Raw genomic sequence first — 26,763 nt, forward strand, 5'->3', positions numbered from 1 at the left:
GGAGGTGTACCTTGTTCCCTGCTTAGTGGTAGGTAACTCCAGCATTTAACTCCAAGTACAGCAGTGCAATAGGCAGCTCTACTGTATCTTATCACTAGCTGCTGTGAACTTTTATTGACCCCCAAACTCCCCGGAGGCTACTGAGCATGTGCAACCCCAGGGGAGATAGTCTCAATCCCTGGGGACCCATTGGTAGAGAGGGTCGCAAGGCAGAAGTGCCTGGAGGTGGGCTGTTGCTGATGCCTTTTAACCTGTTAGAGGAGCAAGAGTCTGGAGTGTGAGGCAGGCCTACAGCGGAGCCTGTGGAGAAAAGTAGCAGCCAGGGAGTGAGAGGGGAGTTCACAGATGGGAATGTAACTGTGGAGCTGGTCCATCATGTAGCACCCCAGAGATCAGTGTGCCAGCTAAGAGTATGCCAAGCATTCAGGGGAAGGCAGTCTTTATTAAAGGTCTGAGGAGTCAACGGCGGTGGCACAGTAATCTGCCACAGTGAAGAGAATCCCAGCTGCATGTAGTAGGCACTGGATGCCTGTCAGGCTATTTAGTGTTGTCTGATCACTGGAGGGAGCGCTGCGGTCAGGCTGCTTTTGTTTACCCCTGGTTAATGTTCAGTTGCTGGATGCACAGGAGGCTCCTACATCGTCTGCCTGCCCCAGACAGCGTGCTGCTGCTGATGGCTGTGTCTGCTATTATTGATGGCTGCCAGTGAGTGTATCAAGTGACAGTAGCTGGAGAGGGCCTGGGTATGGCGGATGTTGTGCGCTGCCCATGGGAGAAGAAACCCAGCGGTTCCTTGCTGAGGGCTGTGGAAAGGAATCCGGCCAGCAGGTCCTCCGTGAAGGAGCTGAAAGCCTGCCTCCTGTTTGGTACGGACGACGACGCCGGTAGCACCACTGCTGCCAGCCCAGAGGAGACAGACACCAGGAAAACAGCGCAATGGTGATGGAGCCTGGAACTGAAGATGACAGCAGGATGGCGCAGAAGACCGGTGGAGCAGTGATCCGCAGGACCAGGGATCTATATCCAGCACAACCCAGCAGACACAGAGATTCCAGTCACAGCTGTGAAGAGGCCCTATAGGGAGTGCGCAGCCCGGTGCTGTGCTCAGCATCCTGGGTGGTACTAGAGTCTATTGGAAGACAACAGTGATTCGGGGGTGGCAGAAGAGCCTCTCCAAGGGGTGAGACTTACAGAACATTCCCCTTGGCAACGCTTACTATTGCCCTGCCTTGCCCTAAGCTAGTGTCTTGGGAGGTGGGGGTATAATGCCCATAGCTGTTAATGTTGTCAAAAAGGGGAGGAGAAACATTGAGAGGTGGTAGGGTTGGTCACCCTTGTTCACTACAGGAAAAGGTATGTTGGACTTTGCTTAATGGTAAAAGTCGCTGAACTTTTTACATTTCCTAAATGTTCACTTTAAATGTTATTACTGTTACTTTATTTATTACTGTTATTAATGTTCACTTTAAATGTTATTACTGTTACTGTTATGGATCAACTTTTTCAGTGAAAATAAAATAGTGTTGTATCCTTCTGATATTGTGTGGTTATTGTGTCCGTTTAGAGGAAACTAAATAAACCGGCCTGCCTCTCTGATTACCTCTCGAGCCTGGGTATTACATTTCAACATTTACAACAGCAACAATGTTATCTTGTCGACATGTGAAATAATGACAGAATGCAGACAATTATACCCCTTTTCCACTGCTTTGCCGGGTCGCACCCCAGATGATGTTCATGCGCCCATCCTGGGTGTGACCCAGCTGAGACCTCTGTCAGACAGGCGGCCCGACCCTATGATGATCTCATCTCCAAGCGCTGGCTCTCCCAATGCAGAGAACGGGACCCAGGTCGCATCAACCCAGGTTACCCGATCACACTGTTGAACCGGCGTTCCACGCTGCTCATGACCAGGGTTGAAATGCCGGGTCACTCGACCCAGCTTATTTCAACCCAGCCCTTTCACACTGAGCAATAACCTAGGTTGCTGCACGCTCACATGCAATAATCTGAGTTATTTCTGCCTGTGGAAAAGGGGTATTAGTGTTAGGCTGCAGGACTGGAGGGCACATCCTAGTCACTGGTGGTGTTACTGCACTATGCTCTCATACACCCAGGTGATGTCAGCATAAATCTGTACAGAAGATTGCATTTGTCTTTACGCACAATTGTTTACTATCCGCGGAGAACAAACTATCTTTGTGAGTAAAATGCATAAAAATGATAGATATGGGTCTTACAAAACCCTATATTCTGCACTGTTCCAGAGCTGCTCTTCTCCTATATAAACATCTGTGTCATGAGAAATAACAAGTGGGCAGAACTGACAGTATCCTATTGGATGGTTTTTCTGCTATGGCACATGTCAAGACTCCCTATTGTGCTTGGCTTGAAACCTGTCCATTTGGATGACAAAAACTTCAAGACAGACCACTTAACTGCCATGTCACAGGCTGCGTTTGAAAAATGACAGTTAAGGAGTGTAAACACTAGACGATTAAAATGAGCGATGTCGTAATCGTTCAATCGCTCAATAGTCATTCAGTAATCGTGCAGTATAATGTCGAAAATGACCAACCATGCGCACTCCCGCTGGTCGTTTTCAACAACAATCATCACCTGAACATGTGGGACAACCTGCCAATAACAACAGGTTGGACATGTTCAGTGTAGGCACATTATCCCACTGGACAGGAAGATGAACGATTGTACGATTACAATGTCGTAATTGTACAGTCGTTGCTCTATCGTCTAGTGTGAACGCACCTTTAGGAGCTGATTGGTTGTTGGGACGTATCTTTGTTCACTTTGTCTTCATCCAAGGCTTAGTAAATAGACCTCTTAGATGGACAGACATTCCAAGATTGAAGGAGCTCAATCTTGGAGAAGGTTGGAGTCTTAGAAATTCCCATTTTCTGGGTGGAGGAAAGTGAATGCAGAACATATTTATGTGGGCATCAGTCCTAGTATCAATACATCCTGAGTCTTGCATAGATAAAACCAGTGAATGTTTTTTAATATGTTAGGTGGGCTCAGTGTGGATATTCCTGAATCCTGACCTGACATCGCCAATGAATAATTTTAAACAACCAACCTGTCTGCCCTGTAGGTCCATATTTCCCAGGTTCTCCTTTAGGTCCTGAAAGGAATACAAATGCTAATGAGCTAGTTTAATGTTTAATATTTGCATTTGCCCAGCACCTACAAGGACAGGGGAGCAACTATAACAATTCCTTGCCATTAGTGGTTCAGTCCCATCAATTGAACAATAGTTTGTGAGCTACATACAGTATTGCACTAGGTTTTCATCTTTTTTCTTTTCATGGCAATTGTGGGGAAATTTCCTTCATGAATGGAAAAGAGGACAATACAGACATGCTGATATCAGACCCTCCAACATGACCCGTTCAACCAGGTACACAATGCTATGCTCCTGGACTTCCCACCTAATTTATGATTGCAGCCACCTATGGTGAAACACCCTTCTCATCAATTAATTAGTTCAACACAGGTGACTACAATCATAAATTAGGTGAAAAGTCCAGTGTGGAAAGCCGGGCTGGGATCAAGTGACTGATCACAGAACCGGCACAGCTGCAACTGCAGGTGATGTGTCCCCAGCAAGACACATCGGCGGCTGGTGCTGGGACGCTGTTTCTGCTCCCAGCACTGGATGAGCAGAAGTGGCGGGCGATGCTTAGCCCTGGGTGAGAGCTTACTGTAGCTTGCCGCCCCGCCCGGTAGCCTTGAAGAAGCGGCGGGTGTTTGGCAATCATGCCTCATGGTCCAGCAGCCAATAACAGGCAGCTGCGATGAGCCTATCACGGCTCGCCGCGTCATAGCCCTGCCCTCTCGCGGCATCTTATATTAAACACCGAAGAGCTGGAGATGTCAGCCCGGCAGCGGAGAGGGAGGAGACCTCCCGAACAGAAGAAGAGCAGTGACACGGCAAAAGCTCCGGCAGCTGTGGAAGAGCCTGGAAGACTCCACGATCAAGAAACAAGATCACCGGACCAGGTAGAAGAAGAAAGGAAGAGGCAGCGCCACTGGCCAGGAATGTCCAGCAGCAGAAGAATGCGGCTGAGGACTGGAGAAGACTGCGGGGGTGTTATGTAATAGAGCTAACAAAGCTCCCACCCCCCGCAGCCTCTTCCACAATACAGATTGGCCCTCTGTGAGGGCTACCATTAACCCCTTCCCTAGACCACCAGGTGTTGGGTACTAGGACTGTGGGGTAAAGTCAGGCCTCCGCGCTGTGCCATCGTTAGGCAAGCATTAGGGCCGTGCCCAAGATATAGTGTTATGGGCATTAGGCCCAGGACACTGTTTGTGCCACTGATAGGTGAGCATTAGGCCCAGGTTTTGAAGAGGGCATTAGGCCCAACAGAAGGTATTTGCCCCTAATTAAGTGTCAGTGACCTGGGAATTAGGCCCAGGTCACTATTTGAGAAAGTAGGCAAGCAGTCTTGCACGTGACCACCCTGAATGTATAAAGTGGCCCTGGGCATTAGGCCTAGGCCACTAGGTCAGTCCTACAGTTAGGCAGGCATAATGGCCTGAGCCATTGTGAGTGGGTCTGGGCATTAAGCCCAGCCCACTGGTAAAAATAATATAAGTTATGGTAGACTCACCTTTGTTAACTCTTTTTCTTCGAGGTCCATAGGGTCCACAGGGATACCATGGGGATAATGTGGCTGGAGTGAACCAGGCACCAAACAGTTAAGCTTTCAGCTCCCACGATGCCTCAGGTCCTCCTCCACATATAGCCCACCCCTGGCCACAGGCATTCAGTTCTGTAAACAAGCCCAAGGCAGAAGGAAATAGGAGAAGGAAGAACAATCGTACACCAGAAACACTCTCACACAACATGAGGAAATCCGTGACTGAAAGAAAAATTACCCAATGCAACTAGGTGTGTCAGGGTGGGTGCCCTGTGGACCCTATGGACCTCTAAGAAAAAAAGTTAACAAAGGTAAGCGTACCATAACTCTTATTTTCATCTTCAGGGTCCATAGGGATCCACAGGGATACCATGGGGATGTCCTAAAGCAGTTACCCTAAGGCTGGGGATGCTCCTGAGCAGAAAGGAACGTCCCACGATGGCCCTAACTGTGTGGAGTTTGTATATTCTCCCTGTGTTTGCGTGGGCTTCCTTCGGGTGCTCCGGTTTCCTCCCACACTTTAAAAATATACAGGTAGGCTAATTGGCTCCCAACAAAATTAACCCGTGTGGTAGGGAATATAGATTGTAAGCTCAACTGGGGCAGGGACTGATGTGAATGGCCAAATATTCTCTGTAAAGTGCTGCGGAAAATGTGTGCGCTATATAAATAACTGGTAATAAATAAAAAATAAAAAAGGAGAACTCGTCGCCCAAAGGAAGCATCCTGAGAAGCAAAAGTATCAAAGGTATAGAACCTAAGAAAGTATGGACAGAAGACCACGTGGCTGCCTTACACAATTGTTTAGCAGAACCACCATGACGAAACACCCACGATGGTCCCACAGACCGGGTACAATGGTCTGTCACCGTATTTGCGACAGGGAGATCAGCCTGTGTGTAAACCTTAGAGATATTCATATGTAATCATCAAGCCAGAGTTTGTTTGTTAGCTGGCCAACCTCGTTTGTGAAAACCATATACAGTAGCACAAAACAAGCGTCTGATTTTCTAACAGAGTTTGTATGCTCCATAAAGATATGGAGAGCACGAACCACATCCAGGGATGCTTCACCTACAGAAAGGTCTGAAGACTGAAAATCTGGAAACACAATCTCTTAATTCACATGAAAACGGGACACCCGTGTACAGAGGACAGCTCTATCCTGGTGAAAAATCAAAAATGGGGAGCAACAAGAGAGTGCTGCCAAATCAAAGACTCTGCGTGCAGAAGAGATAGCAAGGAGAAAAAGTGTCTTCGCTGTCAACCACTTCAAATCTACCAGAGGTTCAAATGGGGGAGCTTGTAGCCCCTTGAGAACCAACGACAAATCCCACGGAGCTACCGGTGGGACAAAAGGTGGCTGAACTCGGAGAACCCCCTGAAAAAAATTCTAACTTCAGGAAAAGAAGCAATCTTTCTTTAGAACCAGACTGACCATGCAGAAACCTGCACTTTCATGGATGTTAGGTGGAGACCAAGGTCTAACCCAGCCTGAAGAAAAGCAAGTATACGGGAAACCAACAAAACCTTAGGGTCATACTTTCTGTGGGAACACCATTGACCAAAATAATGCCAAACTCTGTAATAGATGTGGGCAGAGAAAGGCTTTTGTGCCCTAAGCATCATTTGAATCACAGATCTGGAGAAACATTTGAGTCTTAAGTTGGAAGACTCACCATCAAGACAGACAAGGTAAGTCTGGATGTAGGCAGGGCCCTGCTCTAACAGATCCGGCCATAGGGGGAGAGGAAACAGACTGTCTATGGATAGATTCCGTATATCGGTGAACAAATGATGTCTGGGCCAAGCAGGAGCCACTAGAATGTTCCACCTTCCTGCTTGAATTTCCTGAGGACCCTTGGGAGGAGGGAAATTGGAGGAAAGTGATATGCTAGCTTGAAGTCCCATCTTACTGCCAGTACATCCACGAAGGTGGCTGAGGGGTCTCTAGTCCTTGAACCATACATGGGGACCTTGTGGTTGTGACATGATGCCATTAGGTCTATGTCTGGTAGGCCCCATTTGTTCACCAGGAGTTGAAAAAAACCCCGGGTAGAGAGCCTACTCTCCGGCATGTATGTCCTGACGACTTAGAAAGTCCGCTTTCCAATTGAGGACTCCTGGGATAAATGTTGCAGAGATAGCTGGAAGATGACATTCTGCCCAATTCAGAATGTTTGTCACTTCCCTCATGGCTGCATGACTTCGCGTGCCTCCCTGATGATTGAGATAGGCTACTGTGATCACGTTGCCGGAATGGATCTGGACCAGCCTGCCCTGGAGCAGGTACTGTGATAAGTGCTTTGTATACTGCTCAAAGCTCCAGAATGTTTATGGGCAGATGACTTTCCTGTCCATCTTCCCTGAAAGGTGTGATTCCCTGTCACCGCCCCCCATCCGAGAATCAATTGCTGCAAAGGCCTGGAGTGGAACTGAGTATATTCCACCATGTCGAAGGTGGATACCTTTGACCCCAAGACCTGCATCGGTGATAGAATGGATACCCTTAGATTCCGGAGCAATTTGCGTACTCGCAATGATAGGGCAACAATCTTGTCCTCTGGCAGAAACATCCTTTGTGCCTGAGAATCCAGAAGCATCTCCAGATGTACCATCCGCTGTATTGGAGACAGAGAAGATTTCTTCTAATTGATTATCCAGCCATGCTTCTGTAGGCAGGCAATGGTCAGTTGGAGATGGTGTTGTAGAACAGCTGGAGACTGTGCCAATATCAGAATATTGTCCAGGTATGGCAGTGTTCTGATTCCCTGATGCCTGAGATAGACTGTCATCATCACCATTATTTTGGTGAAGACCCACGGGGCCATTTATAGCTCAAAGGGCAGTGCCTGAAATTGGTAATGTTGTTGCAGGACAACAAATCATAGAAATTGTTGGTGGGATGGAGTAATAGGTACATGCAGGTATGCATCCTGAATGTCATAAAATCCCATAGCCATAAGCCATAGCCATAAGCCATAAAATCCCCAGGTTCCACTGCCAAAATAATTAATCAAAGAGCTTCCATACAGAACTTGGGAACACAGATACACTTGTTGAGGGTTTTCAGATTTAGAATAGAGCAATGAGACCCATTTGGTTTCTGAACCAAAAATAAATTGGAATACTATCCATTTCCTTGTTGAACCACAGGAACCGGGATTATCACCACTGCCTGCATTAGGGAGTGAATGGTCTCCTGTAGGGCCAAGGCCTTGATAGACTCTGATGGGGGAGTAGTGCAAAAAACTTCTGGGGAGGATGTCTCCAGAAAGTAAGAGCATACCCCTGAGAGACCACTTCTCGGACCCAAGCGTCTGTTGTTGTTTGATGCCAGTAGTCCACAAATTGAAAAAGTCAGCCTCCCACCCTGGGATCCCCCAGGAGGAGGCCCGCCCCATCAGGCAGAGGGTTCGTCGTCCGGCTTAGAAGCTGGACGTCTGGCCGACAAGAAGCCTCTTAGTTTGCTTGGTGATCCTGTGAGAACTAGACGGCCTGGAGGAAGACTGTCCTTTTGCTCGTTCCTGAGGACGAAAGGACAGAAAAGAAGACTGCCTAGACTTTAATGTAGCTGTTGATGGCAGACCTGCAGATTTTGAAGCTGCCAGAGTAGTCACTATCTTATCTAATTCTGCTCCAAAAAGTATATTTCCAAATAAAAGTAAGGATTCCAGAGCCTTCTTTGAACACATATCTACTTTCCAGGACCTTAAAAGGACTCTACGAGCGATAACTGAGACTGCCGATGCTTTAGAAGATAGGAGCCCAGCATCTATTGCAGCTTCTCCCAAATAGGAGGCTGTTTCCCATATGTGGAAGATTATCTATCAGCTGTTCTCGGGTAGCATTTGGTAGAGTATCTTCGAATGCCCCCATCCATTCTTCAACAGCCTTGGAATGGATACCCAAGCCCAAGCCATTGCTGGTCAAGTTACAGCTCCAGACGATGAAAATACTGCTTTAAGACATCTTTAAAAATTTCTATCTATTGGATCTTTAAGAGAGATGCTGATGGAATAGGCAACATATCATTCTTGACTAAATATGTCACATGAGCATCTACAGTAGGAGGGATTTCCCACTTAGAATATTCAGAAGCTGGGAAAGGATACAAAGAAGCTAATCTTTTCGTAACATGGAACCGTTTATCCGGGTTACTCCATGACTCTTCCATAACTTCAGTGAGCTGCTCAGATTTAGCAAACTCAGCTTTTACCATCTTCTGGTGTTTAAACACTGGAGCCTTCTTTCTAGGAACCGGCTCATCATCCTGTATATTTAGGACTGATTTGACCGCCCTCACCAAAGAAGATACATGGACTGTAGAAGGATGGTCCTCCTCTCCCAAGCTAGACCCTGGACAAGAACCCAGCGCATCATCTGATTCCTCCGATGATGTGTCTGAATCTATATGCTGAGCAGACTGATAAAAAGATAAGTTCCCCTTAGACGCCTTAGTGACTACCGGTCTATTTTCAATAGCCGATTGAGCCATACCCTGACTTGAGTGGACGTAAACATCGATCCAGGAAGGATGTATAGGAGGGGCAAACATAGCATGCTATGGGTATCCCATTAAAGGAGGCAGCGCGGGAGTAGCCAAATGATCCATTAGCTGTGTCCTCACCTGATACGAGGATTACACTCAAGATGGCTCCTGTACAGGAACTGGTAGACTGGACTGGTGAGGTGGTTCTTTATAACAGACAGCACACAAACCATCCTGTATAAAGTCCTGAGGGGACAAGCCCGCCAAACAGGATTTACATGAAACCAGCACAGGGGCCTCAACCTCCTGTTTCCTTTACCTTTTGAAAATAATAAAGGTAACAATACAATGCAATGTGACAGCATTCACAAAATAACTAGTACATGTGAAGTACACAGGAAAACTCCCACCCACCTGTACCAGAGGGATGAGGAGAAAAAACAGTGATAGTTATAACTGACAGAAATAAAAGACAGTATCAACTCAGCAGCTAGCAAACAGTCACATACAATGCATATGTAATTTAATAGACCCTGAATCAACTTCTCAAACACTAGGCTTGGTAGAATATAGATCACTATGGGGGTCATTCAGACCCGGTCGTTAGCGCCGATGCGCTCGGACTGGGTCGATGGCCCCCCACAGCGCATGTGCACAACGGCGCCGATGCCGTCGTGCACATGCGTGAGACCCGCTACGACCGACAGCGCCGGTCGTAGCGGGTCTCGATCCAAAGGGGGCGAGCTGTCGATGTTAATTGACAGCTCGCCCCATTTTTAAGGCGGGCCGGGGGGGTGGCATGGGAACGCCTACCATTTGGGGGCGGCCCCACTGACATCACTAGTGATGTTAGTGGAGAGCTTCCGGCTCTGACAGAGCCAGAAGCTCTCCGGGGCTTACGACAAGGGAGACCCTACCCTAGGGTTTTGTCGTAAGCCCCGATGGTCGCGATGGTCTCTGACCATCGCGACCATCACTGGAGCGGTCGTTAGAGCTGTGAGTGTTAACCCACAGCCTAACGACCGCAACAGAGGTGGGCGGTCAGGATGCAGATGGCCACCCTGTTTCTGAGCGACCGCTTGCATCCTCCGACCGCCTCTGAATGAGGCCCTATATACCTTACCCAGGGGAGAAGTATACAGGGAGACTGACTCAAAACCTCCTGAGACCAAACAGTTTCAGCAGAGCACTGATAGCAGACTGTAAGCATCTCCTTTGCATGAGAAGGGTAGAAGGAGCAACCCAGGCCCGGGAAAACCTTTGATGGATCTGAGTCTGGGTCGGGGTCGGAGCTGCCGGGGGAGAGCCTACCTCCCCTAAGCTGCGTCAACTGACCGGGTACGCTGGACTCATGGCAGCAGAAGAGTCTGCTATTGATCCCCGGGGTCAGACAATAAGGCCCCGGTGGTCTAATGGGGGAGCGGACGGCCCCGGGCCCTCACTACAGTGGCTTCTGGTGCATCTCCAGCGCTGGAAGAATGGACTGCGTGATTCCCCGCGAGCAAACTCCTTACCTGATATCTCCATGTATACGGTTGCAGCCCTGGCCTTAGCAATGCTGCTAGCAAGCTCTGCCATGACCCGCCGAAATCACCAGAGACGTTACTGGTGTTGCGGCCCGGCGGAGGTAGAGTTGCAGTGCATGCGTCTTAATTCAGATGCTCAGCACTGCTAACTCAAAAACATAGAAATAAAACATAAAATGAAAGCTTGGGACTGCCTGAGCAATCCCATTACAAAGTTACGCCTGAATCCTGCCGCACCAAATGAACAACTGATTGCCTGTGGCCAGGGGTGGGGTATATATGAAGGAGGACCTGAGGAATCCTGGGAGCTGAAAGCTTAACTGTTTGGTGCCTGGATCACTCCAACCACATTATCCCCATGGTATCCTTGTGGCTCCCTATGGACCTTGAAGAAGAAAGGCAGGCTACTAGCCTCCTGTAAGACTCTGGGCACTAGGCCCAGGGCACTGAGCCTTTAAGAGTGACTGGGCAGCAGGCCCAGGTCACTAAAATGATCAGATAGGTGGGCCCCTGCATAAATATATACATATCAGAGGTGTGTCGTCAGCTCCACCCTTTGGTTGTATACCTTGTCTGGAGGAGGGGCTCAGCTCCCCGCACCCATAGAAAACTGATACCCTGTGGGGAGTTGTTAGGCTCCCACCAAAACAATGGTTTTGTTCAGCTAGAAGAGGAGCTGGTCAGCTCTAGTTAGGCAGGTAGCAAACATTTAAAGAGACAGTACTGTGATTTACTCTTATGATTATCGATGTTATTCCGTGCAGGGCAAACGTGTTAGAACAGTTAGATGTTGTGCCACACTTCACACACAGTTGGTTGAGGTTGATGTTATTGTAGTTAGTGTAGCGTTGTGACATGCTTAAATTACGTTTAGGCCCTGCACAGCTGTGGTGTTTGGTTATCTCCTTAAAGGGACCTGTAGGCGAGTGAGCAGACGAAGAACAAGAGTGGACACAGTGAGAAACATCTGTGCGTGTACTATCTCTCACTGTCTGTTTGTCTCTTCCTGTCTTTCTTCCTTCAGGGTGTACAGTGGGCCTTGCACTCCAGTGCAACGTCGAGTTTTCACCTAGTACACGAGTACAAGGGGCTTATCCAGGGGGGGCCCACACCGCACACATACATTCTAATACTTACCTCTTCGAAGTCCCGCGTCGGGTGTCACAGCCCTGCACAAAACACCTGGAAAATGGCAGCTGCAGCCATTTTCCCGGCATTTTGCCCATGCGCAGTTGGGAAATCACCGGGAAAAAAAGGCGGATGCGCCATTTTCCCTTTGACCTGCTCATGCGCGTTAGGCTCTGGGCACAGACTAGTGCCCAGCGTCTGCGGCTGTGGTGAGTCAACTGTCGGCTGCCGGGGAGATAGAAGGGGGCCCCAGATGAGCAATGCACACATGCCCCCTCCCGTCTTAATATGCCTCTGTCGAGTACCTATAGGTGAAACTCGGGATCTGAGGCCAAAAGTGCCAGTGATGACCTTCACATTAACCCGAATCCCTGTTTCAAGCGGTTCTTGATCTGGCAGGGCGTGTTGGTCTGTGTTGGCTCTCACATCATCTCCTTTCTCCTAGGTCATCGTGTCCGTGTCCAGTTTGGTATACTAGGACCGTCTGTTCACCATACGGCCTGAAGATGAGAGAGTGTGATGCCAGGTAAGCCATGAGAGTACACCTGCACAGCAGCAGGCACCGCACCGCACAACTCTTACACCAGGAGCAGAGCATTTTGTACCTAGTGGAACGGGTCATGCTGGAGGGTAGGTGATATGCTTAAAAGTTTAAACTTCAAGTAAGGGTATTTAATTTTTATCTGAAAAAGTGTGGAATGTTTTCATCCGTGGATCCTAACTATACATATCTGGAATAATGAGCTATGTACTGTACTATATTATTGATGCTACTAAGTTGTGACACACATATGTCATTCATACAACCACACATTCTCCAATGGTCTGCACATTTTTCTACTCTAGTGGGTTGGTTATCCCAGTCCAGCATATTATATATTACATGTTCATCATTGCCTATTAAGTGCAGGAAGGGTTATGTAGCAAATCAAAGACAGTCATGGGACCACTCACCTTTTTCTCCTGGGGGACCAGTTTCTCCTTTTTGACCAGGAGTTCCAGGCAGCCCAGGGCATCCTCGAAGAATGGCCAACTTATCAGAGTCTCCAACCCCCACAAGCTTTACATCTGCAAGCCAAGATAATAGAGGAGAGGTGTAACATACATAGGAAGTCAGATTACAAGGACAGGCATTGCTGACAAATCACTAGTGGTAACAAAAACGTTGCAACTATTTTGTTGGCATGTTACAACCTGCATGTGCGATCCTGTACTTAGTTGTTAAGACTATGGCGTCTTGGTTGCATTGGCCATTCTGTGCAACCATAGGGTTACTCAGAAGTCTAATGATCGGCCGCGTGCATCCGATTGGTGGATTTGTGAAACCACAGGTGAGCATCTCATTACAAATCCTGGACCCTGCAACATTTGCATATTTTTGCACAGCCGATGCATACAACGATGCAATTGCGTTATCTTTGAATCAGGCTCTGATTTTCTTTTAAACCAAAAGTGTTTTGATGATGTGAAAACAGGATATTGGTGCTAAGTGGGAGACACCGTTTACTCTTGATAAACATTCATGAAGTCGACCTGTGTGGAAACAGCCAGACCTACAAAGGCCGAGAAACGCGTTAGCTTCAACTTTCTGGTTCATTAATTCAGGAGATTCATAGCGCTTATGCACATCGGATGCTCCAGATCTGGATTTTAGCCAAGCGCCACCTTTTCAGAGAGTTCACCGCACAGGGGGATCATGGCATAATTGCTGACCGACTCCTAAACACATCATTGCCCAGAGTGTAGTGCTCAGAAGCCAGAGCCCCACTCACATAACACGAGACATGGATCTAAAGAAGCGGCCAGCTCACACTGTCGGAGCGGCAATCCGGACACTGCCCTCCATCCTTAACACCCAGCTGGGACAACTCCGATCAAAGGTACCTTCAACTTACCTGATAAACAGGATAACAGTTACCCATGTTTGCTTCACTGTGGTGCTACACACATATGGATACATAGACTCTATTAACAACAGAATTACTTTATGTATCAATTTTTACGACCATGAATGAAACTTTTTTCCTAAAACATTCAGCTATTCACCACGTGTCTATTATACCCAGAACCAAAGGAGGTTCATCAAGGGTTTATTTATATGATTATATTAGTGACTTTACTTTTTGTTTTTCGTCCTATATATTTTTTATCCATTTATGGTCATGATATATTTTTAAGGAATGTATTGGGTAATTAACATGTTGCCGGTTTAAACAAGATCATACAATTTTATACCTATGTAACCCCCCTTTTTACCACTAAAGGGTCACCAGGTTACTAACTCCTTTGTTACTCCTAATATACCCACCCTTACCCTCTATTGGTGGTGTACGTCCCCATTGTCAGTGCCTCCACCCGGGTTAATTATTTTGAATGTCAAAAGGGCTCACCTGGGAAAACCCAGTGATAGAATATATAGTGTGGTGTATAGATAATGTGTAATCACATACAATACTGTATCATTTCACTTCACATTTACCACCTATGTCTTCTCCTTCCACAGATTCCGCAGTAATGGATCTCCCACTGTAATCACTCCAGGTAAGTAAACACACAGTAGTTAAAAAACATTAAAGTTACTTTTATAAGGAATATAAGTAAAGGATCTTCACTTGTACTTAACTGCTGTTAATATACAGAGGATAAACACAACTCCATGTATTACATCAATACATTGGTTAATATACAAAACACTTAAACTTAAACAATGTTATAACATTAGTTAGGAGATTATGGGCCTGATTCAGAGCCACTCGTAAGCGGCAGCTCGTTCGCTCTGAGCGATGTTTGCCCAACTGCGCATGTGTACGGATCGTTATACGCATGCGCGAACCAGTCAGTGCGGCCGAAATTCATGTGCTCGCAAAATAGCGAATGCCTGCTATTTTGAGTGACAGAAAGAGGCGTATGTGGGTGGTAACAGGGGAAGGTGCTTGAAAACGGGGAGTGGAGATCCGATCGCAGGCGTGCTTAAAGGTCAAAACGGGCGTTTTATGGGTGTGCATATTTAAAACAGCAGCGTCATTGACCACGTCACTGGGTTATTTTATAGCCAGAACTGCTCGCAAAATTGTGGTAGCAAAAACCAACCACAAGAATAGCGAGCAGCTCATACCCTGGTCGATGTACTCGATTAATCTAATAAATAGCGGACATGACGTAGGATGCGAGCGGCCAGGGGGCGTAGTTTCCCAAAAAACGACCGCAAGTTTTGTACGCTCGTTCAGACCTAGAGGCGTGAACAGACCGCAAAGAGCGAACGGTTGATTTGAATAGCCACCCCTATTTTCTGGACGAGCGAGCGCTAATTGCGTCCGGCTCTGAATCAGGCCCTATATTTATAAATAGTTCCAATCCAGAGTTTATAGTCCCGGTTCAGTTTCTGAAGTGTAGATATTGTCTTTGTTAATTATCCTTATGGGGCTTTTCCTCTAGCAAGCCTTCACTTTTCCTCGGTCATATTATAGACTTTGTCATGCCATAGATTAGTATAACTGGACTCCCCTCCACACTACATCTAAGTCCATATAATGTGCTTATGCTGGTACCTTGGTAAGTATATAAGCCTTGCAAAATCAACAAATATAGTCCTGTGGGGTTATTCCATCACAGTCACAATGAACATAACTATTCATTTCATACTATAAATTAATTATATTTATACAGCAGTCCTGCCTATGCAACAACCAGAGTTTGGTGCTGTGTGCTGTGGATTATAAGTGTAACTGGCACTATTTTAGATAGTACAGTAGATGCATACACCAACTCCCCCTGACTTATATCTGTCTCAGGCTGCAAATTCTTCCTGTATTCCCTGAGGGAATATCTTTTTTTCCTAAGTCCCAGTTTCTTATAGATATTGAGTTATCTCTCCCTTTTGGTCCCTCCTCTTTGCTGCCTCAGCTTGCTAGTAAGTGGGTTATATGATTAGGCAGAAATTAAGCCTTTATGAGTAATGTATGAAGGGTAGCTGGTGATTATTGTGAGTGTGGTGCTTGTATTTGTACTCACACCCCTGCGGTACAAAGATACAGCCGCCGGGCTGTCCTTTGTAGTGGGAGCTGCTGCTTGCTTCAGCCTCTGCAGTCAGCCTGAATTCAGGCTGAATTGCCTGCCCAGGACCCGCCTCTCAGACTTCCATCACAGGGGGACTCCCGACAGCCACCTCCTGGCCAACTGTAGCCGGCGCCTGCTTCATGACGCCGGCAGTCCCACTGCGACCATTGGCCTGCTGTCTGAGCGAGCCGCCTCCTCTCACCAGGGATCACCCAGATCGGTGCGGTTCCACCTCCCGCGACGCCGCCTCTCTGGCATCATCGGCAAGACAGGGTGGGTGCCACTGTCCCACCTTCTTCCCCAGCTCCGGCTGGGCTCCCTCTCCGGCTCTGCCCCCCTGCGCCCGGCAGCTCATAGCTGCTCACTGGCTGCCAGGGTCACAGGAGGGCAGGCACTGGAGGGAGGGATCAGGAGACTGCCTCTCAGCTGCTACTAACAGCTGTTATATGTCCTCCCTCTCACTGGATCCTATTTTCCTGACAGGAACCGATTCACTCCCATCTATATTACTCCGCCCCCTTCTGCAACTATCACCAATGTCTGTGAAATGTATATCTGCAGCATGAAGCACCAAAGTCCACTGACATCATAGATATCTAACATGCACAGGGTACATACATTTCCACATATTTACTTATATTTACATCACATCACATCTATCCCTACAGTATATTTAACATTTACCTCATAAATGGCATTTTGCTGTAAATAGATGAATGAAAATATATACCTGTTTCAATTGTATATATGAATTATCTCCGTAACCCTAACCAGGATTACACCTAGTTCAGAGGAACAATATAAAGCAAAATTTATATTAATAAATATGCTTTTTATTTGAATCACTTTGTGCTCCCAATATTTGTTTTATTCATGAAGTCGACACTTGGAAAATGTTGTCAAGGACAGAATGTCGACATATGTGAAAATGTCGGCATGATGCTAGTGTTATAGTTAGGCTTAAGTTTACGGTTAGGAAGTTTTTAGGCAATAAGGTTAGGAATAGACTTACCTGAAAAACACATTGTTTACATTCTGACCATGTCAACATCTTATCAGTCGTCATGCTGTATGTCGACATGGTGAATGACTACATTATGAACATGTTGACATGTGTAGAGGTTTTAGTTTTGGCAGTGGCGAAATGTATAATCATACTTGCCTAATTTTGTATTTGTCTCTCCGAGAGGAGCCCGGAGAGGAGGTGTAGGTGGGCGGCGATGGGGGCGGGGACATACTATTTGCATAATTAGTCCCCGTCCCCTCACTGTAAAATGCCTCGAATCCCACATATTTAAAAAGGGCCGGGAATTCTCATAGAATATCTATAAGCCCCTACCCTAGTCGCCGACTGCTGATCCCCGGGAAAATTCTTTGCAGTCTGCCCACTTCATTAGGAAGTGGGCGGGATGCAGGAGAAGTGCCTACTCTTCCATGGGTGCAGGGGTTACCCTAAAATTTGCGCCTCCCACAGGTTCTGGGAGAGTACATGTATAATGTATAACATGTGGGTGATTTATTTTTGTAGACAATGGTGGATTAGAGAGTGATGTGTGGAGTTTAAAGATGTGCTTAAGGGTGTGACTGTGATTGATTCCCAGGGCTGGACAAACACTGGTAGCTATATGGTAGGGGTATTTAACATGCATCCCTCCAGCTGCTATGGGTCTACACATCCCAGCATGCCCTACCATAATTTTGCTATTAGGGTATGCTAAAACTGTGGTAGGGCAGGCTGAGATGTGTACTTCCACAGCAGCTGGACGGCCGCAAGTTGAAAGGCCAAGCTATATGGTGACATGGATCCATTTGTTCTGATCTCCATAAAATGCACATAAAATACGCTCCAGCATGTTCTTGACCTCTGTGTTCAATGTGTGAGTGGACATGACTGAATAAGTGGTAAAGGGGACACGGGCTGGTCAAGAATATGCTGGAGCGTATTTTATGTGCGTTTTATGGAGAGATTATGGGCATAATATTGAATAATGATCATCTCACTCAACACAGACCCATTGCTTGTTTGCATTTTCTAATTCCCAACACATTGAATTGTAGGACACGTTTGTCCGTAGTAAAAATAAGTCCAGGTTTTTTTTAAATAAATGAAGATGTAATATAAAAATTTACATAGTTCAAAACGCTTCCAAAACAAAAACACTAAGGGGAATATTTACTGAAGATTGATTTTATTCGATTTTGATTTAAAAAAAAATCAATAAAAATTGTTTAACATCGATGTTGTGTTTTCTGTGGCTAACTTACACATTTACCTATACTTAAAAAAAATAAAAAATAAAAATTGTGTTAGTAAATGTGTGATTTAGCCCCAGAAACACATCATCGAATTTTATCATATTTTATTTAAATCAATCAAAATCTATTAAAATAGACCTTTAGTAAATATACCCCTAAATGTACGGAAAACCCAATATACAGAAACAGTTGCTTGGGTAGAATAAGAAATGAAAATGTAATTCCTGGTAAAAGCCATGAAAATGGGTCCAGTTGTAGAAGCAGAAACCACCCCCAGTCTTGAAAAAGTGAATCAACAAAGAATGAAATATCAATATTGTAAACTTTTCAATTAATCTAATGGAAAACTCAGATATATGTATTATATCACTGTAGAATATGACTTACCTGGACAGGTGTCTTCAGCGTGATTGAGAGCAGTCACCAGGCAGAATACAGAGGCCACCAAGGTCCACATAGTGACTGATGGATTGTTACCTTCTGTTACTCGCTGCTTGCTAGAATGTGGTTTCATCAATGTTTCTACGTAATAAGAGACCATGTTACCCCTCCCCATGTAAACACTTCTTCCTCTTGGCATATGTAAGTCTTCCGCAATTGAAATGATAATTTTTGTTCCTTATTTGGTCTTGTGATTACAACAGTAACCCATAAACACAGATGTGAGGAATATCTGTCTCATTCCTGCTCTGTTGTATTCCACTCACCCTGCAGTAATATGCTCAGTGACACACTTGCAAGTTAACTAGTGCAAATGTCTAGATTTAGGGGTATATTTATTAAAGGGCAAAAAAAAGAGCAGGAAGCTCACTACTGACATCTCTCGTGATGTCAGTAGTGAGCTTCCTGCTCTATTAGAGCAGGAAGCTCACTGGGGCTTGCGGAAGATGAGACCCTACCACAAGGGTCTCGTCATAAGCCCGATGGACGCGACCATCACCTGGCCGCTCGCAAAAGCTGTGGGTGGTCACCCACAGTTTAGCGAGCAGCCAGGAGGCCAGCTTAAAAAAAAACGGCCGCCCTCATTCAGAGCGAGCGCTCGCTTTTTGCAAGTGGCTCTGAATGAGGTCCATGGTTCCAACCCAGATCAAACCCCGTTTACACTGCACCTTTGATCTGGGTCATTCAAAGGTCAGCCCCATTCATACTGAACCTGGGTCTGCCCTGCTAAACTTGTGAGATCATAAAAAGTGCTAGGTGACTGCTCCACAACCACCAATCAACTCATTTTAGGCATGACCAGGGTCGGATAACCCAGGTTGCGCCGTTTACACTGCACCATTACCAGGTCCATCCTGGGTCCAACCCTGGTAGCTACCTCGGTTGGATTACTGGGTCAATTGACCCGGGTTATTTTTCAGGGACCCATTTCCACTGAGCCGCGACCCGGGTAGACCCAGCAATAACCCGGGTAATTGCAGCAGTGGAAAAGGGGTATAACTAATGTAACAAATTTAAAAAATGTAATATGTAAAAGAATTAATATATTAAAAACACGTACATATAACACCTGGGAGTAATCAAATCACTATAATATAATGTCTAAATATGTTAAAGTGAGAAATACCAAACAAACAGTCCTGGATATAATTGATCTATATCATGTAGCTATAGATTGCTGATTACAAGTTGGTAAAATGACATATGTCCCATAAATGCAAAATATTCAATCAGTCGGGTATGCTCACCACTCTTGAATGCAAAAGTTAAGGAATGTGGGAAAACCAAAGGTCCAGTGAAGAATCACAGAAAGCTGAGTGAGGAAGAGTGTCCCGGTTTAAAATACCTCCATCTGTATAGGTCTGGATCCCAGATGACAGACATCAGTGCCTGCACGCTGACTTCAGCGGATCTCACCGTATATATAATCTATTTTTAAAAATTTTGCTAGTTAAACCGAAAGCTCTAGTGTGGAACTTCAGTGCTACAGAAAACAATGAGTGTCTTGCCAGGCCATGCATGTGCATAGCTACTGACACTGCCCTGGTGAAACTGAATGTTAACTCTTACCACCCTTGCCCAGTATCGTCGAGTCAGCTGAGTATCACTCAGAGTCAGTTAGCTGACTCAGCAAAATGCAATCGCATTGATAACAGATTTTTATCACTGCATTAAAAAAATAACTGTTATTGCCACTTATCATTAAACAAACTGCCATGTGGGTGTATAACTGTCATGTGGTATATTCTGATTATGGAAATAATTTGTATTTCTTTATTTGGACAGACATCACAGTAACTCTATACAATACCATATTGGACATCGTTTTTTTTTCTTCTTTAGATTATGCGCCTGAATCACTATTCACTACCGATCGCAATAGCGATTACGCACGCAGACTCACTGTGATCACATTCTAATCCATTGTGATCGCAGCACAACATAAGGACGCCCACTTTGCCTTACACACATCCGTAATGTTTAGCAAGGCTGTGAAACCATCTGCACAATAGAGTACCATCGCAGCCTCACGCACACTTGCACAAGGTCTGACCTTACTCAGAAATTGCTAACCTCATCGTACACTATGAGACCTCAGACTGCCTAAGGCATCACAGTGGCTAATTTATGCACGCCCGTGAAACAGCGTTCAAACGCCTTGGCACGCCTGCGACCCCCCCCATCACCTCCCACAAACGGAAACTTCCTGTCAATCACTCAGCGATGGGTCTGTGCGGTCCCGATCATAGTGGCCAGTTCGGGCACGCGCACTGCGATGTATGCGCAGAACGCAACACTCATCCGATTGTGTGTGTAATCGCAGTTGCGATTGGTAATGAATCAGGCCTTATGCTTGTAAAACAGGCAAAAACATCGATCACGGTGACAGAGGCTTCCAGTCATGAGAATATACTGAAACTGGTTTTGTTTATGTAACCCTCACTTATTTGAGGTTATAATAACTACTCTTATGTAAATAAATGTTGGCTGTAACTAAAAGTATGTAATGCTATGTATGTTGGATGTAACTAAAAGTATGTAATGCTATGTGTTCATACACATAATTGACCACCTTTTATTTCTTCGTTCCAGATCTCTCCATCCTCCGATGGTTATGAATCTTTCGATTCCTATTGAGGTAATTATTACACACCACTTGGTAATAGCTTTCCACTTTATATCATGCATAAAGTAAATTAAATAATTTCATGACATTACAAACATAACGTAACTTGGTTTCAATATGCAAATGGAATAGTAAATGGCAATATATACATATACTTAACCCAAATTATGAAGCTAAACTCTCTATATTCGCCTTCAAGTCTACGATATTATCTGGTAATAAGTCTCTACTTGTCCAGAACCTTGTAGCACAAATTCCCTTATTGCACTTAGCTGGGTAAATAAAGAAGTTCATATATGCACCCCAGTTCAATGCACTGTCCTTTAAGTGCTGGGGTGAATAAACACAGTTTACCAACAACGACAAATATAATAACAATTACATGTGAGTCTATGGAGTGAAGCCAGTGCCATATATGTACAGCTATAATATGCTGCTATCCAGTATCCCTGAGCTAAGCTGATGCTGAGCTGTATAGTCTATAGTTTAAGCTATATGTATCCTTTTCCTTCTTTGTATAACTCTCCCAATTAGAGATTACAAAGTCTTAATGAAAACTTCCTGAATTCCAATTATCCTCCTCACTAACGCTCCTTCGCTTGCCTTTATTGCTTGATGTAGCTGACTGTTAAAGTTAGTTATCAGCTTATATATTTCCCTTCAGGGCTGTCTCTGCTCCTCTGTCCTTTCTATAATAAGAGCTGAAACCTGCTATCTTTAATCTGAGTGACAGTATCACTATTATTTATCCTATATTCCTGAGTGCAGGGAATACTGCTGTCAGTTAATCTTTACTTGCAGTCCAGTATCTTACTCAATCGCTCCCTAACGGCTCCTCCGCACCTCCATCACAATGGACAGGGACTCTGCTGCCTGGCCTCTGCTGCCTGTTGCTGGACTTAGTCACTGCCCCAGGGGGCCAGATGACGGCCATGCCCCCTGGTTTATTCTGCAGCTACTGTGGCCAATCTCCGCTATAGTCCTCGTTGGTGTAGACAGCCCAGCCTCCGCTCCGCCTCTACCGTCGTCAGGGCAGACACCGCCCTTCCTCTGACATACTCCTGCTGCCCGGCTACCCGCTTCCGCTGGAGCACAGTTAGCACAGCCGCCTGGAGCGTAGCGAGTACTGGTGCCCTTCTCCCAGCAAGGTAAGCCCTACTGGCTCCAGTGATAGGGGCTCCTAAATGCCGCTACTAGCAAACGCCCTATGTCCAAGCAGCACCGGAGGCACCCTGACCTGAGCGCTTGAGGGGGATCAGCCAAATGACTTAACTGCCACCCCAGCTCCTATATCTCCCCACTCTACAGCCATGTGACCAGTCCCTAACTGCCAGCAGCACAAACCCTTCTCTCCTGTCCCTGCATTACTAATAGACTACCTAGCTGCTCATGCCATTTCTAGCACTTTCCTAGGTAGTCTCATGCCACTGCTACTGGCTTCCACTCATAAACCCACATGTTTACAGTGAATAATACACATACAATTCATGCCCTATCTACCTTACTAGTATAATACACATAAATCCTATACCTCCTGTATCTAACTAATTTGACCTCCTATATACATTGCTCAAGTTACTGTATGTGGGTACCTATGTATTATAACAAGAATAAAGTGTGTGGTATTCTGACTTAAACTTAGCCATACGCCTTGACACGCCTGCATTTCTCCGACCCCCCCATCACCTCCCACAAACGGAAACTTCCTGTCAATCACTCAGCGATGGGTCTGTGCGGTCCCGATCATAGTGGCCAGTTCGGGCACGAGCACTGCGATGTATGCGCAGAACGCAACACTCATCCGATTGTGTTTCACTGGCGTGCATAAATTAGCCACTGTGATGCCTTAGGCAGTCTGAGGTCTCATAGCTTACGATGAAGTTAGCAATTTCTGGGTAAGGTCAGACCTTGTGCAAGTGTGCGTGAGGCTGAGATGGTACTCTATTGTGCAGATGGTTTCACAGTCTTGCTAAACATTACGGATGTGTGTAAGGTACATTACGGATGTGTGTAAGGCAATGTGGGCGTCCTTCTGTTGTGCTGCGATCGCAATGGATTAGAATATAATCGCAATGAGTCTGCGTGCGTAATCGCTATGGCGATCAGTAGTGAATAGAGAATCAGGCCCATATCGTGTATCTATAGATTGCTGGTTACAAGTTGGTAAAATGACATATGTCCCATAAATGCAAAAAATTCGATCAGTCTGATACTCACCACTCTTGAATGCAAAAGTTAAGGAATGTGGGAAAAGCAAAGGTCCAGTGAAGGATCACAGAAAGCTGAGTGAGGAAGAGTGTTCCAGCTTAACATACCTCCATCTGTATTAGGGGTGTGCACCGGCCACTTTTCGTGTTTTGTGTTTTGGATCTGGATCTTTCTTCGTGTTTTGGATCTGGATTGGTTTTGCCAAAACCACCCTTCCGTGTTTTGGGTTCTGGGTTTTGTGTTTTGGATCTGTATTTTTTTTTTTAAAAAGCATAAAAACAGCTAAAATCACAGAATGTGTTGATTTTTCTGCTCCTATGCTATTATTAACCTCAATAACCTTAATTTCCACTCATTTCCAGTTTATTCTGAACACCTCACACCTCACAATAGTGTTTTTATGTCCAAAAGGTTGCACCGAGGTAGATGGATGACTATGCTAAGCGACACGAGTGGGCGGCACAAACACGTGGCCCATCTAGGAGTCACACTGCAGTGGCAGACAGGATGGCAGTTTGAAAAACTAGGCCCCAAACAGTACATAATGCAAAGAAAAAAAAGAGGTGCAAGATGGAATTGTCCTTGGGCCCTCCCACCCACCCTTATGTTGTATAAACAGGACATGCACACTTTAACAAACCAATCATTTCAGCGCCAGGGTCTGCCACACGACTGTGGCTGAAATGATTGGTTCGTTTGGGCCCCCACAAAACAAGCTGACAATTAATCTGGCCCTGCACAAACTGGCTCTACGGAGGCAAGATGTCGTCCTCATCCTCCTCATTCACCGATTCCTCACCCTCTTCAGTGTTGTGTACATCCTCATCCTCATCCTCACAGAGTATTAATTCGTCCCCGCTGGAATCCACCACCACAGGTCCCTCTGTACGTTCTGGAGGCTGGTCTCCCTGGAAAAGTTGATAATTCATTTTTATGAACATCATCTTCTCCACATTTTGTGGAAGCAACCTCCTACGCCTTTTACACTAAACACTCTTTCGGAGTGCACACTGGAGGGGGGGCAACTCAGGTAAAATAGAGCCAGTTTGTACAGGGGCCTCCAAATTGCCTCTTTTTCCTGCCAGTACATGTACGGACTGTCTGACATGCCTACTTGGATGCTGTCACTGATGTAATCCTTTAACAGACAGACTCACGCTTGTCGCTGTTGCTTTGAGGATGTAGGTGCGGCTACAGCCCACACAATTCACAAAGACAGGAAAAAAAATAAGAATTTTTTTATTGTTTGTGGAGCGCACTTTGAGGGTTACACCACCCTTTAACAGACAGACGCACGCTTGTCGCTGCTGCTTTAAGGATGCAGGTGGAATCTAGACGGGATTTGGAACCGGGGACACACTACCTCCATCAATTGTCTAAATCCCACTGCACTAATGGCGGATACCAGACGCACGTCTAACACCAACATAGCAGTCAAGGCCTCAGTTATACGTTTTGCTTCAGGATGACTGCTGTCGTACTTCATCCTCATCGCTAGGGACTGTTGGAGGGTCAATTGTTTAGTAAAAGTAGTGGTGTTCCTACTTCCTCTCTGGGATGATGAACAACTCCCAGCAGCAGCAACAGCATTTTTTTATTGTTTGTGGAGCGCACTTTGAGGGTTACACCACCCTTTAACAGACAGACGCACGCTTGTCGCTGCTGCTTTAAGGATGCAGGTGCGGCTACAGCCCACACATTTCACAAAGACAGAAAAAAAAAGAAGAATTTTTTTATTGTTTGTGGAGCACACTTTGAGGGTGTCACCACCCTTTAACAGACAGACGCACGCTTGTCACTGCTGCTTTAAGGATGCAGGTGCGGCTACAGCCCACACATTTTACAAAGACAGAAAAAAAAAGAAGAATTTTTTTATTGTTTGTGGAGCGCACTTTGAGGGTTACACCACCCTTTAACAGACAGACGCACACTTGTCGCTGCTGCTTTGAGGACAGTATCATATGCAGTGATAGTAGACTTGTCAGAAATTGTTGGCACGTCCTTCAGTCCGGACCAGATGTCCAAACCGGCCCTTGACTTATGACACAGGCGCACCCTTGGCGCTGCTACTGTGTTGATGCACGTGCGGCTACATCGCACATCGCACACAAGTCACAAACACATAAAAAAATAGTTTTTTATTTTTTGGAGCACTTTGAGGGTTACACCACCCTTTAACAGACAGACGCACGCTTGTCGCTGCTGTTTGAGGATGCAAGTGCGGCTACAGCCCACACAATTCACAAAGAGAAAAAAAAATAAGAATTTTTTTATTGTTTGTGGAGCGCACTTTGAGGGTTACACCACCCTTTAAAAGACAGACGCACGCTTGTCGCTGCTGCTTTGAGGATGCAGGTGGAATCTAGACGGGATTTGGAACCGGGGACACACTACCTCCATCAATTGTCTAAATCCCACTGCACTAATGGCGGATACCAGACGCACGTCTAACACCAACATCGCAGTCAAGGCCTCAGTTATACGTTTTGCTTCAAGATGACTGCTGTCGTACTTCATCCTCATCGCTAGGGACTGTTGGAGGGTCAATTGTTTAGTAAAAGTAGTGGTGTTCCTACTTCCTCTCTGGGATGATGAACAACTCCCAGCAGCAGCAACAGCACTAGGAGGAAGTGGTTCTTGATCTTTCCCTATTTTATTTTTATCGGAGAAAGTTTGGTCCTCCATTTATGTTATATTGATATATACGTGCGGCTAAGGCGCACACAAACACAGAAAATATTTTTTTATTTTTGCTGGAGAGTAGTGCACTTTGTGGGTTACAGCACCCTTTAAGAAATGAGCCAGCCGGCTCTTTACTTATGGGACACAGGCGCACGCTTGGTGCTGCTCCTTTGTTGATGCACGCGCAGCCACAGTGCACACAATTCACAAACACAGAAAATATTTTTTTATTTTGTTTGGAGTGTACTTTGGGGGTTACAGCACCCTTTAACAGTCAAGCCAGCCGGCCCTTTGCTTATGACACAGGCGCACGCTTGGCACTACTTTGTTGATGCACGTGCGGCTACTGCGCACACAATTCACAAACACAGAAAATATTTTTTTATTTGGTTTGGAGTGTACTTTGGGGGTTACAGCACCCTTTAACGGTCAAGCCAGCCGGCCCTTTACTTATGACACAGGCGCACGCTTGGCACTACTTTGTTGATGCACGTGCGGCTACTGCGCACACAATTCACAAACACAGAAAATATATAATTTTTTTGTTTGGAGTGTACTTTGGGGGTTACAGCACCCTTTAACGGACAAGCCAGCTGGCCCTTTACTAATGGGACACAGGCGCACGCTTGGCGCTGCTCCTTTGTTGATGCACGTGCAGCCACAGTGCACACGATTCACAAACACAGA

At 45.8% G+C, this 26,763-nt stretch overlaps 1 protein-coding gene across 1 annotated transcript in view; it reads right to left on the reverse strand.

Moving 5' to 3' along the window:
• The window catches only part of LOC148517434 (ficolin-2-like), a 56,341-nt gene extending 37,708 nt beyond the window's left edge, over positions 1–18,633 (reverse strand). Inside the window, exons 1-3 of the mRNA XM_088478706.1 lie at positions 18,507–18,633; positions 12,762–12,875; positions 3,095–3,139 (exon numbers count right to left, since the gene is read on the reverse strand). Of these exons, the coding sequence (XP_088334832.1) occupies positions 3,095–3,139; positions 12,762–12,875; positions 18,507–18,633 (286 nt within the window). The remainder of the gene's footprint in view (positions 1–3,094; positions 3,140–12,761; positions 12,876–18,506) is intronic.
• Between the last annotated feature and the right edge of the window lie 8,130 nt (positions 18,634–26,763).

Source organism: Taudactylus pleione, unplaced genomic scaffold, assembly GCF_031769625.1.
Source record: "Taudactylus pleione unplaced genomic scaffold, aTauple2 ptg000217l, whole genome shotgun sequence".
Lineage (NCBI taxonomy): Eukaryota > Metazoa > Chordata > Amphibia > Anura > Myobatrachidae > Taudactylus > Taudactylus pleione.